The 15,543-nt window shown below is 27.0% G+C and overlaps 2 protein-coding genes across 3 annotated transcripts in view; one reads left to right on the forward strand and one right to left on the reverse strand.

Annotated features, from left to right (window-relative positions):
• LOC129966686 (uncharacterized) overlaps window positions 1–14,413 on the forward strand; it is a 171,230-nt gene extending 156,817 nt beyond the window's left edge. The window contains exons 2-4 of the mRNA XM_056081204.1: window positions 7,580–7,714; window positions 9,004–9,220; window positions 13,393–14,413. Coding sequence (XP_055937179.1) covers window positions 7,580–7,714; window positions 9,004–9,220; window positions 13,393–13,637 — 597 coding nt within the window. The 3' untranslated portion in view covers window positions 13,638–14,413. The remainder of the gene's footprint in view (window positions 1–7,579; window positions 7,715–9,003; window positions 9,221–13,392) is intronic.
• LOC129966673 (TBC1 domain family member 2B-like) overlaps window positions 1–15,543 on the reverse strand; it is a 259,741-nt gene that overhangs the window by 230,945 nt on the left and 13,253 nt on the right. The window lies entirely within an intron of this gene.

The following is a 15,543-nucleotide window of genomic DNA, read 5'->3' on the forward strand; positions in this document are numbered from 1 at the left end:
AACAAAATTACCCAGATCAAAATAAATAATTCATTATTATTCCTACTTCCTTTTGAACGATGATCCCCGGAATTTCCGGGTATCGAAGTTCAAAATCCCCGGAATTCCGGGGTTTCCCCGGAGCACAAACACCCCTGCCAATCTAATGAAGGCTCGCTTTTATAGACTTACACTACAAAATCTACTACTGACGCTACTTTGACGCCATGAAAGTAAATGTAATAGGATTCGTTTACTGTCACTCACATTATTGCTGAAAATTCCAGGATGTAAATCAGCATCTTTCATGTTTCTTGATGTTAAGAACCGGATAACTGATCGTATTCCCCAATCTAACGAAGGCGCGCTTTCTTAGACTGTCACTACAAAATCTACTACTGACACTACTTTGACGCCATGAAAGTAAACGTAATAGGATTCGTTTACTGTCACTCACATTATTGCTGAAAATTCCAGGATGTAAATCAGCACCTTTCATGTTTCTTGATGTTAAGGACCGGATAACTGATTGTATTCCCCAATCTAATGAAGGCTCGCTTTCTTAAGCCGTGGTCCAACGGCCGGATGGTCTTCACAGATGTGGTCATAAAACTGTCACCCTTCCTTCGTGGTTCCACCCCCGCCTGTGGCAGCGGACCCACGACCAGAGAAATCTTCAGACGGCAAGCGTTCCTCTTTCGACCGCTCAAAACCCTCAGTTTCTTTGACTCCCTTCCCCCCCCCCCCATAGCCCAAACAAATTTTCCGGTTCTTTGATGTTTATCCATCTACCGACATTTTGCGGGAAGCTACAGGCGTACCGCGGGCGACGGGGGAGTGTGGTCCCCTAGTGGGTTGGATGTCAGATTTATGACCAAATCCGTGAGGTGGCAGGTCGTTGGACCGCCGCTTTAGACTGACACTACAAAATTTATTACTGACACTACTTTGACGCCATGAAAGTAAATGCAATAGGATTCAGGGCAAAGTATGTCGAAAGCAAGTGCGGACATTCCTTCACATCTATCCGCGAAATTTAAAGCAATATTAAAAATGGATCTTAAAAAAATAGTCCACGTACTAGTTTGCACTATGCATTTAACATTTATCGTTAAACGCTAATTAAATACTTTTTCAGTAATCCTATAATTCTTGAATTCGAAAATATTGAGCAATATAACCAGATTTATGGCACTATGTAATCACTCACTTAACGTTACCATAACATGAGTGGGGCTAATTATGCAAAATGTAAGCCTGTTCAAACAGGAAGTTTACAAGTCAAAAATACCGGTTTTTAGAAGAATTAACCAAAATTGTAGCAAAATAAATTAGAGAACAAACAAAATTAAAAGAAATTTAGTCAATAAGATTATTACGTCCTGGAACTAAAAAGTTAAAATGACCCTCGAAAAAAAAATATATTTATAAAACCTAGGCAAGCAATAATTTGAAAGATTACAGCAATGATATTTTATTGCATCACAGTAGCAATGTTTTTTCAAATGTTAACCCTCTATACGACACCGTGTGATTCAAAATACAATTCACAGATCATACGAAATCCTTTTTAGCTTAGCTATTTCACAACTGTGCAATTCAGAAAATAATGGCAAATTGAACTATCACATACGATGTGATAAAATATTCGGTGAAAAGATCATTATAAATTGTACTAAGACGCGTTTAATTTTGATTAGTTGATTAAGCAACAGCTGAAGTAACAAGCACCGACTTTATCTGGTGAAGATGCGACATTATATAATAATGTAATGAATATGCATTCGGCTGCAGTTTGATAAAATCCAAAATGACTTAAAAAATAATAATTTAATGCCAGACTGACTCACCGCAATCATCCGTTTCTAAATGGCATTAGAGGTATTGAGATAAAGATCCGTAATTCAAAATATACAAAAGAACAGAACTAAGTTCTATACATTGACACAGAATTATAATGAATTCTAAAATGCAATCGAATGGCAACTTATGTTAATATCTCAATTTTCTTTCACATATTTAATATTCCATAGATTTAGACAATCCATAAAATGTAACTCATCTGGAATAAAGATGAAATAAAGAAGATTTCTAATTTTAAAAGGCTCGATTTTTTTACTGCAGAACTAAATGAAATGCATTCCTCAAGATCTACCATAATTCGAAGCTATACAAGATAGACATAAATTAATATAAATAGTTTATAATGCACATAATTTGAGCCCAAACATGAGAGCACACATGATAATAAAATAATTAAACACGCAAAATGTATCTTCTTCGCAAATGTTTAGAATGACTGAAAATGAGTGTCTGGTATCAGAAGAATAACATCATTTTCCACACCCCCTTAATCTTCAATAATGGCTAAGCAAATGTATTATTTTTTTTTTTTCGTACATTGTATTGTAGTACTCGGAGCATTGAATTATTTTTCCGCTTATTTCTTATATTATCTAGTTTTAAAAATGGCATAAACACATTAACATTTTTACTTTTTTTTTCATGGCACCTGGTACACGAGGCATCTATAACTCTTTTCCTCTTCAATCACTACACCACAAGTGGTTGCCCTTTATTTTATAAAAATATCTCATTAATAAATCAGTTCCTGTCATGTGTTACATATATTAAACCCAGAGTGGTACAAGTACATAACGTTTTGAAGATTTATTTAATATTTTCGATCGACACTTTGTTACATTTTCACAGGGCAGAAAGCATTTTTATTTATTTATTTATTTTCAATATTGTTATAGTCTCCATGATACAAGAATACGGAATCCCACTCGGAAGTGGATTATTACTTGATTGAAACGCTTAGGACTATCTACTTACAAACTTGGTTAACAGAACGATTATTATTGAAACGCTTAGGTCTTTCTATTTAAAAACTTCGTTACAGAACTTTTAATCCATCGATAAACATTGGAATATTTCGGCAGTTATTGAGTTATGAAACTCTTCAACAAATCTGAGCCGTCCCCAGTATTTCTCCTCCATCAGGTCTACAACAAACAATCGACACCAACAATTGGAACCGACTTTCAATTCTTCATCCAATTGTATTCAAAATGCCTAAACAAAATCACCAGTAATAAACTGTTTAAGATTATATTATGCAACAAAAAAATTATCTGGCAATTTCATAAATGTTATGTTTCGCCATTCTAGCTGTCTACAAATGTTACGAGGCTATGGAAAATTTCACAAAAGCCCATTTGACAGTATCCATCTCGATTTCTAATAGCAACAACATGTCGTCACGACCAATTTAAGTAAAAATACAAAATATCTAAAGTAAATCAGGAACCTGAGCTACACAACAAGGACAGGAAAAAAATATTAAAGCTAGAAAAAAAAAATAAGATTTATTTCCGTCATCTCGCATAGACAAATAAAAGCTCAAAGATTTCCAATTCAAAGAGACATGTTTTTCTTCACCGAGTCAATGATAATCTAATGAGTAAGTTTTGCCATATAATGTAAAGAATATTTATTCTTTAGACAAATATGCATGACTCTAAGTAAATATTTTTGATAAAAGGTCTTTTAAATTGAAACGTATAATAAAAACTATTTACATCCTTCAAGTTTAAGAAATAAAAGTGGAAAAAGACTCGAGCGTTCCCTTTATACAAATTTAAAACAAAATATTTTAAACATAAAAGGATCCAACTTAAAATATGAATGCTTGCAAAGCATACCAAAAAGGAAACAGAATTAGATTCTATTCGAAAAATTCGTTACAAATAACATACGTTTAAATTCAAAAGAAGGGAAAAAAAATTAAGATCTTTTGGAAGTCTAGGAAAGTTAAATTTATACACAAATATAAAAACCATCAGAAAAATGCAGAACGTGTTTAAAAAGAATAAATAAATACTGCATTCATTTCTACACACCAAAATATATGCATTTCTAACATATGCAAATAACAAAAGAAACTTAATTCCTGGTATACTGAAATGCATTCCAAGAAGAAAAAAAATTGAGTTTTCTTTCAAAAAAAAAAAAAAAAAGAACGGTTTCTAAAAATTCAACTACGTATAACGACCGACATTTCAACTTGAGAGGAATAAATAGAGAAAACACCGGTAAAAAAAAAAAAAACTGAAACGAATTCAACCTTCTTTTTAATATTTCAACTCATGAATATCATATTGCACTTAAAAGAAAGCCCAAGTGGCATTTCTAAGGTAGAAGCAGTATAAAATTCTTTACTTGAGATAGAGAGTTCCATAAAATTCAAATAAATGCAACAGCGAAGCAGTAAAAATGGAGATATATTTCTCATAACGAGGTCGCCATTTATTCCCCATCATTTTTAAAAAAAGAATAGAAAATGCTTTACTTGAAAACGAAATTTCGCAAAGCCTGGATAAGAAAATTGTATTAATGGTTGCAGTAAATCGAATAAAGTAAGTACCCATGCACGATTAAAAAAAGTGTGGAATGACTTAAAATACAAGAATTTCTTCGTCTCTAAATTGCGCTATAAAAAATAGAAGGTTTTTTTAAATAAAAAGCAGAGCATTTAAACGAATCCCAGAATTATTAAAATGTAAAAAAGAAAAAAAAAATGTGCAAAAAATTCTAAATGTGATATAGTAAAAGGCAGCTTAATAGAAGTTCTTTAAATATGGAAGAAACATTAAATTAGATTTATTGGGTGGTAGAATTAAAGCTCTCCGACATTTAGTATGACCATGGTATATAATTTAAATAATAACTCGAAAAATGTTTTAGTCTTAATAAGAATTTCTATATTAGAGAATGTTCCTAAAATAAATTTTGTTTCACTACTGAAATGCAATTTAAAAATTCTATCAAATTACGCATTTAGGTAGAAAATTATTTATTTTATGTATATTATAAAAGAACGAAAATTATTTCCGATAGAATGGGAGATAAAATTAAATTTGTGAAATTTATTAAAATGCATTATTAACACAATTTGCAAATGAAGAAATATCTTTATTTCCTGCTACCAAAAGCCACTCAAACATATTAGTCAGATATAAAATATAATTATTCAGAAAGTGCAAAATTAATTATATTAGCGGCATATTCGCACATCCAACGGCATAAAATTGAAGCGCGTTAAGTTAGGAATATTTAATCTAAAAGAACTTATGCTTTTTCAGAACTGATTGGGAGGTGTTGGAGAATTAATGAGAATATTAAAAGCATTCTAACCCAGAATCCTTTGATTTCGACTAGTAAATACGATTTTTAAAATTGTAAATAAGCATTGTATAAAAACGCCATCTACTTAACGCAAAGAAAAAGAGATGACACGCTGACAAACTGATAAAAAATTACAGCATGATAAAAAAAAATTACAGCAGTATTATTTTATTAAATTAAATTATGTTGATTTCATTAAATATCATTTCGCATAAAATGAAGTAAAACAAAATCGGATGAATAGAAATTAACTTCGAAAACAGATTCATGCAATATACTTAAAAAAGAAAAAATTAACGCATGTTGAATTTTTCTTAACTTGATTATAAACCTACTTAGCATGAGAATTATAATTATTACTTTGACAACAAAAGTCAAATATTGTTTTATATATGACAAAAAAAATTCGTCTCAACTTCATAACTTCATAACGCAAATATTAATAGATAATTTAAAAATATAATTATCTTTATTATTCCTCTTTACCTGGAACAAAATAAAACCGTTCTTCATTCATTATAATTAATTTTATTACCTTGTTACTGTAAATGTATTAAGACTTCGGTGCTACCCAGTCGGACTGAACAAGAATGATGTTCAAATTTCATGTCACTACCATTTTACCGTTTCAGAGGACTTCTCGAGAAAATAGATAAGCATATGTATTTTCTTCTTCATATATTAGATAAAACTACTTACAAAATAAATCTACAACATCAAGAAAATGAATTATATTGGAAGGATTAAGTTAGATTTATTTTGAACAATAAAAATTTTAGGACATGCTTTTGGAATTTACGGACTGAATTGAATAATTTTCGTTTCTCTTCAGCTCACAATCCATATATTTTTTTATTTAACAAAAAATTGAAAAATTAATTTAATTCTAAAATTCCTCCCCCATTTTGACCCATTTCTGTGGGGGATTATACTGTGATCAATATATCTAGAAAACAACACAAATAGTAAATGGGTGTGTACAGTTCCTTATTTAGCAAATAATGGTTATAATAATAGTGTGTGTGTGTGTTCCCTAAGGATATAAAGTTGGTTTCTGGATAAAATGTGCAAAATCAACATCCCTAACTTTTACAATATATCCCTACGATTTCGAGCTGGAGAGAGGGATTTTCAATTATTCGCTGCTCACTGTTTAGTCATTCACATTTTCGAAATATAGCAGTCAAATGGATAAGAATTTTTACTTAAACGAATTATTTTCTGTTTATTTATAAGAAATTGATATACCCATCACTTAACAATGTTTCATTCTATTTAAGCATGCTTGATTTGAAAACTCCTCTTAATAACTTTTGTCACCTTAACAAAGTTTCAGTATGTAGACATAACAAAAAAAAATAAATAAACCTTGCCAGAGATTTCAGTGAATGTGTTAAACACAGACATTTTGATTTTACTATAGCAATGAGTGTTCTTTTATTCCTTAAATGTAATCACTGTAACAAGTTAAGACCTAAAAAAGAAGTTCTTTTAAATAATCCCCCACATTATATCTTTATTCATGCCTTTCAACCAAGTGACCAGAAATACTCTTTTCCAATTTTCTTCCATTCTTAAAAATAATTTCCTGCATAAAATCAATAGGTTCTAAATTGCATTATTACTTTAAAGGAGGTATAGAAATGTAAGATTATATGATGATTTGAATTCTTTATTTGTTTTCATTCTTGATGGCTGTTGTACTTGAAGTTAAAATTGCTTTCATTTGTGAAAAAGTTTAGTAACATATTTTGCAATTACTAGTAATTGTTCTACTAAGATAATTTTCTTTTGAAACAATTGTGATTTGCTTGCAAATAATATTTTGACATACAGTGGAATTCAAGTATTAAATTTCAGAAAAATTTTGTTAATATTGTACTGTTAGCATATAATTCATTTATTTATTTTCTAATATTATAAACTTGATACATAATATGAGTATACTTTCATAGTAATATTAATAGAATTGCTTAAAAATTACATGTTTTAATGTTTTATAAGGCTAATGATAGAATTAAAAGTAATTGCTAGAACTTGTGCTTTCAATTAAAATCCTGCAAACTGTGCCCACTATTTTAAATTATAATTATGAAATGATAACATGATTATGTGCATCCATTGTATAGTCAATACAAATGCAAATTGTCAATTTCTGTATCTATGCATTCAACAGTTAGCATATGTATTAATTATGCATGCATATATTGTAAAGTAATCATAATTTCATAACCATGTGTATATCATGTAAATATAATTACATATGAAGATATAGTCAGTATTATATAATATTATTACATATTAAGTTACATAAACATTATATAATATATTTAATTCTACTTTTTTATACGGTATTTCTTATTGTAAACTTTATCATACAAAAATGTTAATGGATAAATGCATTTTTCAGTGGAAGAATTTTGAAAATGGAAAAGTTTACAGTCACAAAATGCCCACTGAAAAAACTGAGACTCAGAATCATGGAGCTCGTAAAGCCCCAGTAGTTGAAGAACGTTTGCTGCACAGCCATCACAGAGAAAAAAAGGTATGTTCGAATGAATATACAACTTTTGAACTAAAACTAATAAGCATATGAATAAATATTTTGTAGCAAGGTTAAGGATTGTTAAATTACTTCTAAATTTTTCACTCAGATTATAATGTATTTAATAATTATTTTTAATCAATTTTTCATCATTTATAATTTTTGGGGAATAAAAATTATTTTAAAACTAATTATGTCAATTCACTTCAAAAGAATGCATATAACTAACTTAAAAAATTTTTTTAATTGGGAGCAAAAAACCTTTTTTCATACTTTTTTTTTCTAAGAGAAAAATTAAGTGAAAAGAGAGAATTAAAATAAAACATTCGATTGACAAGGAGCATCTTGCATAATGATTACAGCTGACACTTATACTAGCATTCATTTTAAGAAGCAATTCAGCTGGAATATAATAAAGGTCATTGAGCAAATGGCTTAAACCAAACCTTGACAGTAATTAAGAAAGTATTTAACGTTAAAACATAAAATATGATTTAAAACTGCATGACATGGTAATTATTGCAGCAAATTTTAAAACAGTAACTGCACTAACTGAACTGTACATTAAAAAAATTATACTAAAAACAAATTGCAATTGACTTGGTTATAAATAATAAATAAAAGCAATATAAAATACCTTAAACTGCTATATTTCATACAAAAATTTAGAACTAGCCCAGAGGGAAAAAATCAAAATAAACAAAATATGTAATAAATTATCTGATTCAGCAGCTGACTACCACTTACCATTAAAAGAATAGAGAGAATGGCATCATAATTAAGGCATTAAATAAGAGACTGAGAGCATAATTAAAGCATTAAATAAGATACTGAGAGCATAATTAAGGCATTAAATAAGAGATTGAGAGCATAATTAGGAATAATTAAAAGCAATAAAATTTACTTATGCTGCTTGAATTCTGAAAAATATTTTTACAAATCATATCCTATTTTAATAATGAATTAGATTATGAGTAAAATAGAAAAATTATTTATAATTAAAAACATGGAAAAATAATCTATATAGAGATGAAATTTTTCATTGATTTTTAAAATAACACTCAAGAAGAGTTTTAACAGCAATAAAAAAAAAATTAGCGTGAAAAAAAATTGCATCACTTTATAAAATTCTGCTCAGAAATAAAATACTGAGTACCATATGAAAATAATTTTCCCTGGAAAAATTAATCAGAATTTTTTTTTATATAAAATTGGTGCAAAATCTTTTTTTAAATCTAATTAAACTTTGTCAAACTTCTGAATTAATTTACATATTTCCATTTCTACAGATGAAAACTAGTTCACTTCAAGCAGCTGATGCTAAACCATACCGAAGTAAAAATCCAGAAAGACATCACAAGAAAAGCATTGAAGAAGAAATGCATCTGAGACCCTTGAATGAGCGCCACCATAAATTCCCAAATCCTGCATTATTGGATAAGACTGATGATGGTAATCCACCTGATCCAAAAATCACCAAACAAGCACTTCTAAATCAAGCTAAACGTAAGATACACTTCCCATATTTCATTATTTGGAAATTTTAGAACATTTTATAAGTTAAAATTTTGAGTACTTACATATTAAATTAGTGATGTGATCATAATTTAATAGGCGTTAATTGCCAAAGACTGGCATTCTAATCAGCAATAGGCCTTTTCCTAACCAAAATGTGACTATATTCATCAATGGCATATGATTAATACTGAAACTTGACATTGGTATACAGTTAATAGATAAGTACTGATGTTTGCAGTATATTATATATATATATATATATATATATATATACACACACACACACACACATATTCTCATTTTGAATATGTATGACAGATTGTCAATAACTCGCAGTGATAGAATTTATCTTTATTACACAGAGACATTTTAAAATCAATCCTAAGGGTATATCAGGAACAGAGAAACAAATCATTTTTACAATAGAACTCTGATTACGTACTCAAAAGATGGCTGCAAGTGAGAGTCATTATTAGTGAATTATTAATTTATTACACATAGCATACATGAAAAACTTTGTGAAGCATAATGAAATGCTTTACTTAACAACAGCTCCTTTGTGTTTATTGTATTTCATCTTCTTTTTTCTTAATCATTGCTTAAATCTGGCATTTGCTATTCTATAAGCATTATTCCACTGTCATTTATAATATTTTTTATGATGTAAATAACATTCCAATAAAAAAAGCTGATACCATATGAAAATTTAGAGATTTTTTTTTGTCACAAAAACGGTAACTATGTGAGTTGAATTGTTGGTTTCATATTATACTTGGATGTATACTTGCATCTTAAATTATATTTCATTTCCTTAAAGAGATAATCTCCAAAGGCTCCGACATCAACACAATTTATATGATTACCTTCAAATTCAGATTATTGTCGTTTGCATCTGTAATAATCATGCATTTTATTGTAAACAAAAAATCACATTTTTTAAATGTAAATCTTAAAGTTCATCTCAAGATTTTAAAAACATCTTGCAGACTTATGCTAATATTAAAAATTTAATCAATATTGAAAAGTTATTATTTATAAGAAAATAAATTCAAAAGAAAGTAATTAATTACAGCATCACTATTAGAAAAAAATCAGATCATCTGAAAAAGTTATAAAAGACAGCAAAATTATTTTTAATCATAAGCTATATTATACAGTAGAAATATAAATAAAATTATTCAAAGAAATTGCAAAAGTGTTTGTAGTGTATATTTAAGAAGTATTGAGTTTTTTAAAAGACAAGCAAGACATCTCACTAAGTTTTTAAATAACTATTTAAAATTTATAAGAGAAACATTTTAGATCAAAAGCGATGCTAAATTTTATGATAAATTTTCATGGCCAATTTAATGAGCATAAACTATGATCACTAAACAATAAGTATGATATAACAGGATTGTTACTGAAATCTGGGGAAAAATATCCTTTGTTTTCTTAGTATATATACACAGTATAAGAGAATACAGCACTCTTGCTAATTATAATACAATCATGACATCTATTTATAGTAGCTATCATGACAAAAACAATTTAATGATTACTTAACAAAAGACATAACGAAGAAATTAGAGCAATTTTTTTGTCAATTTTATGATTGAACATCAATTCCTGCAACTTCTGTAGATTTTTCAGGCATCAATTTCATTTTTTTTTTTTTTGCACCATTTTAATATGCAAAGCTGTTTTGCATTTGCTAAACCCTTTATTTTTCCTAAACTTTTTTTCTACTTTTCTAAATCTTCATAATACAAACACATGATAATTTTGCACATTGGAGCAAACCTCTTGTGATCAAAACATTTAAGATACATTTATAAAAATTTATGCAAATCTATAGTTTTTAGAACACTTAAAGTATCTTCTTTCAGATTTTTAATAAGTATATACTTGTTGATTCGAAAATTTTCCATAGCTGTAATACTATGTGACAATGCTGAATTTGCTTTTAAGACTTCCCAAAAATCAGAAAATTTTTAACACCTCAAAATATTAAAATAGAAAATATCTAAATGAATTACTACATTAAATAACTGTTACAACTGTTACTGTTACAATTACAACTGTTCTCTGAATTTATTATTTTTTTTTTCAAGAAAATTTCAAATTGGATCATTGCACTTTCAGTGCTTTGTATAGGAGAAATTTGTAATTGGGAATAACAAGATTGAAGCAAATTAAACATTTGCTTTTCCCATGATACTGCATTATTTTTTTATTAAATATGTATTTAAATAAAAAACACCATCAAAAAGCTTTATTTATTTATTTATTTTCCATTTTCAGTAGCTCTACTAGTAGTTATGTAGTTTATAGTCACAATTCCAATATTAATATTTTTTTTTCTCAATTTTGGAAATTGGACTGATCTATGCAGAAGAAAACAGTAGTGAGTAGAAAAGGGATGAGCTTCCATGGTTTAACAATCATGAAAATCACTATTTTTTTTTTTTTTTTTGGTGCTATGGTGATGATATTTATTTTTGCAATATTTAAAAAGATCAGTATTTTTTTTAATTAAAAAAATTATTCCCTATACTTAAATACTAAAGGAAAATTTTTAAATTCTTGCCATTTTTCTTGCTTTCTAGATGATTTTTAGTATCCCTGTATAATAGCAATCAACAACAGAGGATCATTTCATTTATTCAGAATAATAGCAAATTCTTTTTCTTTAAAAAAAAAAGTTTTCTCACTATTTTACACTAAATATATTCCTATAACTACACAGAACAAAATTAACATCTTAGATAAATTTTTGATTTCAACAGAACAAGGAAAGTAGAAATTAATTCCAACTTGCTTGAATTTCATAAGACATCTAGTAAGATGAATTATCTTCAATCAAACATAAAACAATAAATGTTCTTTAAATCTTACTGTTTGAAATAAAAGATATAGCATATTTCTATACAAGTTAAAATACATTAAATCAGAATAAAGAATAATCTTACATTTATGTTCATTAATGCTTTCTTATTGTTCATAGTATTCTTTCATGATTCTCATAGAATTCTTATGTTAATAACGCATTAAGTCTTCAAGTTTATATTAATGAAATTTTAAGCTTCTCATTATTTGCAATATGCTAAAGTCATTCAGAGGAGTGGAAATAAAAATAAATACAGTATACTTATAAATTTACACAATGTGAATAAAATGGAGGTCAGTAATTTAAGTATTTCAATAACCTATATTTAAAATCAATTTGAATCTTTTTAAGCGAAATGCTTCATTTGCAAAAGGCATAACAATTTCTTGCCTTATATTAGCTCATTGCATATTATATTGCCAGCTCATTTTAATACTAAATTATTCAATTTGTGTTTCATTATCACATGATTCATCTCCTTCTCTTTGCTCTTTGCCTCTTGTTAAATGACATTTATGACACCAAATAAAATACTGTCCAGACTTCAGAAAAAGAAAAAAAATGGCAAAATTTTAAATTATTTTGACTGATTTCATTTTATTTACAAACTGAATCATTGTTAAAATTTTTAAAAAAATGATATAAAGAAAGCAGTTTCTAATTCTGCATATTCCCTAACTATTACATTGTAAGAAAATTCATACTAAAACTACTATCCATAAATCAAGTGTGCATTATTGAAATTTATATTCTCATATTATATTTATATCAAAATTTTATATGGATTAATGTGTCTAATAATTAATGTTAACTGTTCTATATCCCCAATTAATTTAGAATCAAACTTTTAAGTTTTGAAGGATGGAGTTTGCTCTAAAGTATTTCAATCTTCCCTCATTTATAGTATACTACATATAATAAAGATTTTTTTTGCACCTACAAAAGCTATTGCATCAAAAATAAACAGAATGCATGAATATAATGAACTGATAAATGATAATTAATCACATTCTAAGGATATTTAGGATGTTTGATTATCATCAAAATGAATAATATATATATATATATATATATATATATATATATATATATATATATATATATATATATATATATATATATATATATATATATATATATGCTTTAAATTAAAGCAGTAAAAAAAAAAATTGTAATCAAACTGAAGATAACTGACATAAGAATTGGTGTGTTTAGAGAAAGAATTTATCACATTTATCCTTGTTATCATAAAAAAAAACCATATAAAATTCTTTTTTTGTTGCTTTTACAGATGGAAGAGTGAATAATCGTAGAAGGCTACATGGAAGAAGGCTAAAACGGAATAGATCTGATCAGAAAAATCTTGTACTCTTGGATAATAACTCAGATATCAGCACTGGAAAACCAAAATTAAGCAAGGTCAAACTTACCACTAAGGAACCGAATAAGGTCTTAGATTTGAAAGATGCTCAAAACATGCAAAATCCATCAATTCAAAAAAATGAATTTCCGCCAAAATTATCCGCATATTGGTAACAAATTACATTTAAAAGCCAAATTTAGAAAATTCCACAAGAATATTATTATGACAAAAATTATCAAAATAAGTTTTTTTATAAGTTTTTGGAAGAAAAAAAAAAGTTCAAACTATAGAATTATAACTAAATATTCTTTCCAGAAATATCTAACTAAAAATAAGGATCAAATATAAATTCTGGAATAAAAATTAATTATAAGATCCTAAAAGTTAACTTTAATTACACAATTATTAAATTATTAAAAATATTAAATTATACAATTATTAAAAATATTATGCATGTTTTTCAATATTAAACACTAAAACGAAAAAAAAATTCGTTGAAATTACATGAAATTCAATAATTAATGAATCTTAAAAAATAATTCAAATAATATGGACATAAATAAGTCCAAATAATGTATCATCATATAAATCATTTGTGAAATTCTGTGGCAGCTCAGTAGGAGTATAGAGGAATGTACATCAAAATAACTAAATGTTTTCTATGTTGTGATGTAAATATTATTACTGTAAAAATATTTTGTCCATCTTTCCATGAGCTATTATTAATTTAGCAGTTTCGATCATAAATATAAGTGTTGTATTTGTACCATTTGGAAGTGCAATGTATCTGATAAACATACCTATTGTGAAAATCAACCAGCATGTTTAGCATAAGAATTTTCTTTGCATTTTGTATACCTAACTGATAAATATAATTTGCAAAGCTTCAAGCAGTGTGAATGACCCTATTTCATGTAATTTATCTGATTCAATATGATTTTGAAGGAAATCTTACCAATAAATGTTAAACTTACAATTATGATTTTGGTAGTAGTATTTTTTTCAAGTATAAAAATCATACACATTAAAATTTTTTTATCAAACTATTGATGATTAAATAACATCAACTAAAGACAAATAAGGGTGAATAATGTAAGCAATGTTACAATTATGATTTAACCACGTGATTTAAACACAGATTGACGAAGAAACAGAAATGTAAAAAAGTGTACTAAGTCATGAAAAGGTAATATTCCTTTTATTCAGATTAAAACACTGATAAATATTGCAAAATCATATGATAATAGTAGCCAAAATTACAAGTTTCTTTTGGCTGTCATAGTTATTCTCTTAATTATCTTTTTGTTAACAAATAAATAATTAAAGTTCAACAATATTCAACACACTGTTATCCAAAATTTTATCTTTATATATATATATTTCAAAGATTCTTAATAATGTAATTTTATAAAAGCAACTAAAAAATCTAAATTGTGACATCTGTAGGATAATTTGCAATCAAACAAAAAAGGTCTTGAAGGATGAAATCACATCGAAAGCTAGTATCTCAAAATTAATTTCAAATAATTAATAAAAACCAAAAAAATTAGATGAAAATTCAATATAAAAAAATTCCTTAATCAAAAAAAATTTCATGAACTATGAATGCATAAATAAAAATAATCAAAGTCAAGAAAATTATATATTTTTTAACCCATTCATTCACTCAGTTATTCTTAACTTTTCTAGAATGAATTTAAAACAGAATGCTGAGTGAATCAAAAATCTGCTTTGCATAAGGAAACAAATAATATAATCAAAAACAATTATTAAAACCAACCGATTCAAAGCACATTTTAACAACAACAAAAAAAAAATGTAATAAAAATTAAACTAAAGAAGCCTTATTTCCAACAAAATTTTAAATTAATCTTAATCATTTTGAATAAATGAAATCAATTATATATGAGACTAAATAATTTAAAATGAAAAATTATAAAAAAGGGAACAGCAAAAGCAGATTTTGCAAAAAATAAGAGGAATTAAATTTCAATATTTTAATATTCTTTAAAATAATTTAATCTTTACAACAGTTCTTTTTTTTAAATCACTGACACTTATCTTCTTATTTATTTAACA

Source organism: Argiope bruennichi, chromosome 1 (genome assembly GCF_947563725.1).
Source record: "Argiope bruennichi chromosome 1, qqArgBrue1.1, whole genome shotgun sequence".
Classification (NCBI taxonomy): Eukaryota; Metazoa; Arthropoda; class Arachnida; order Araneae; family Araneidae; genus Argiope; species Argiope bruennichi.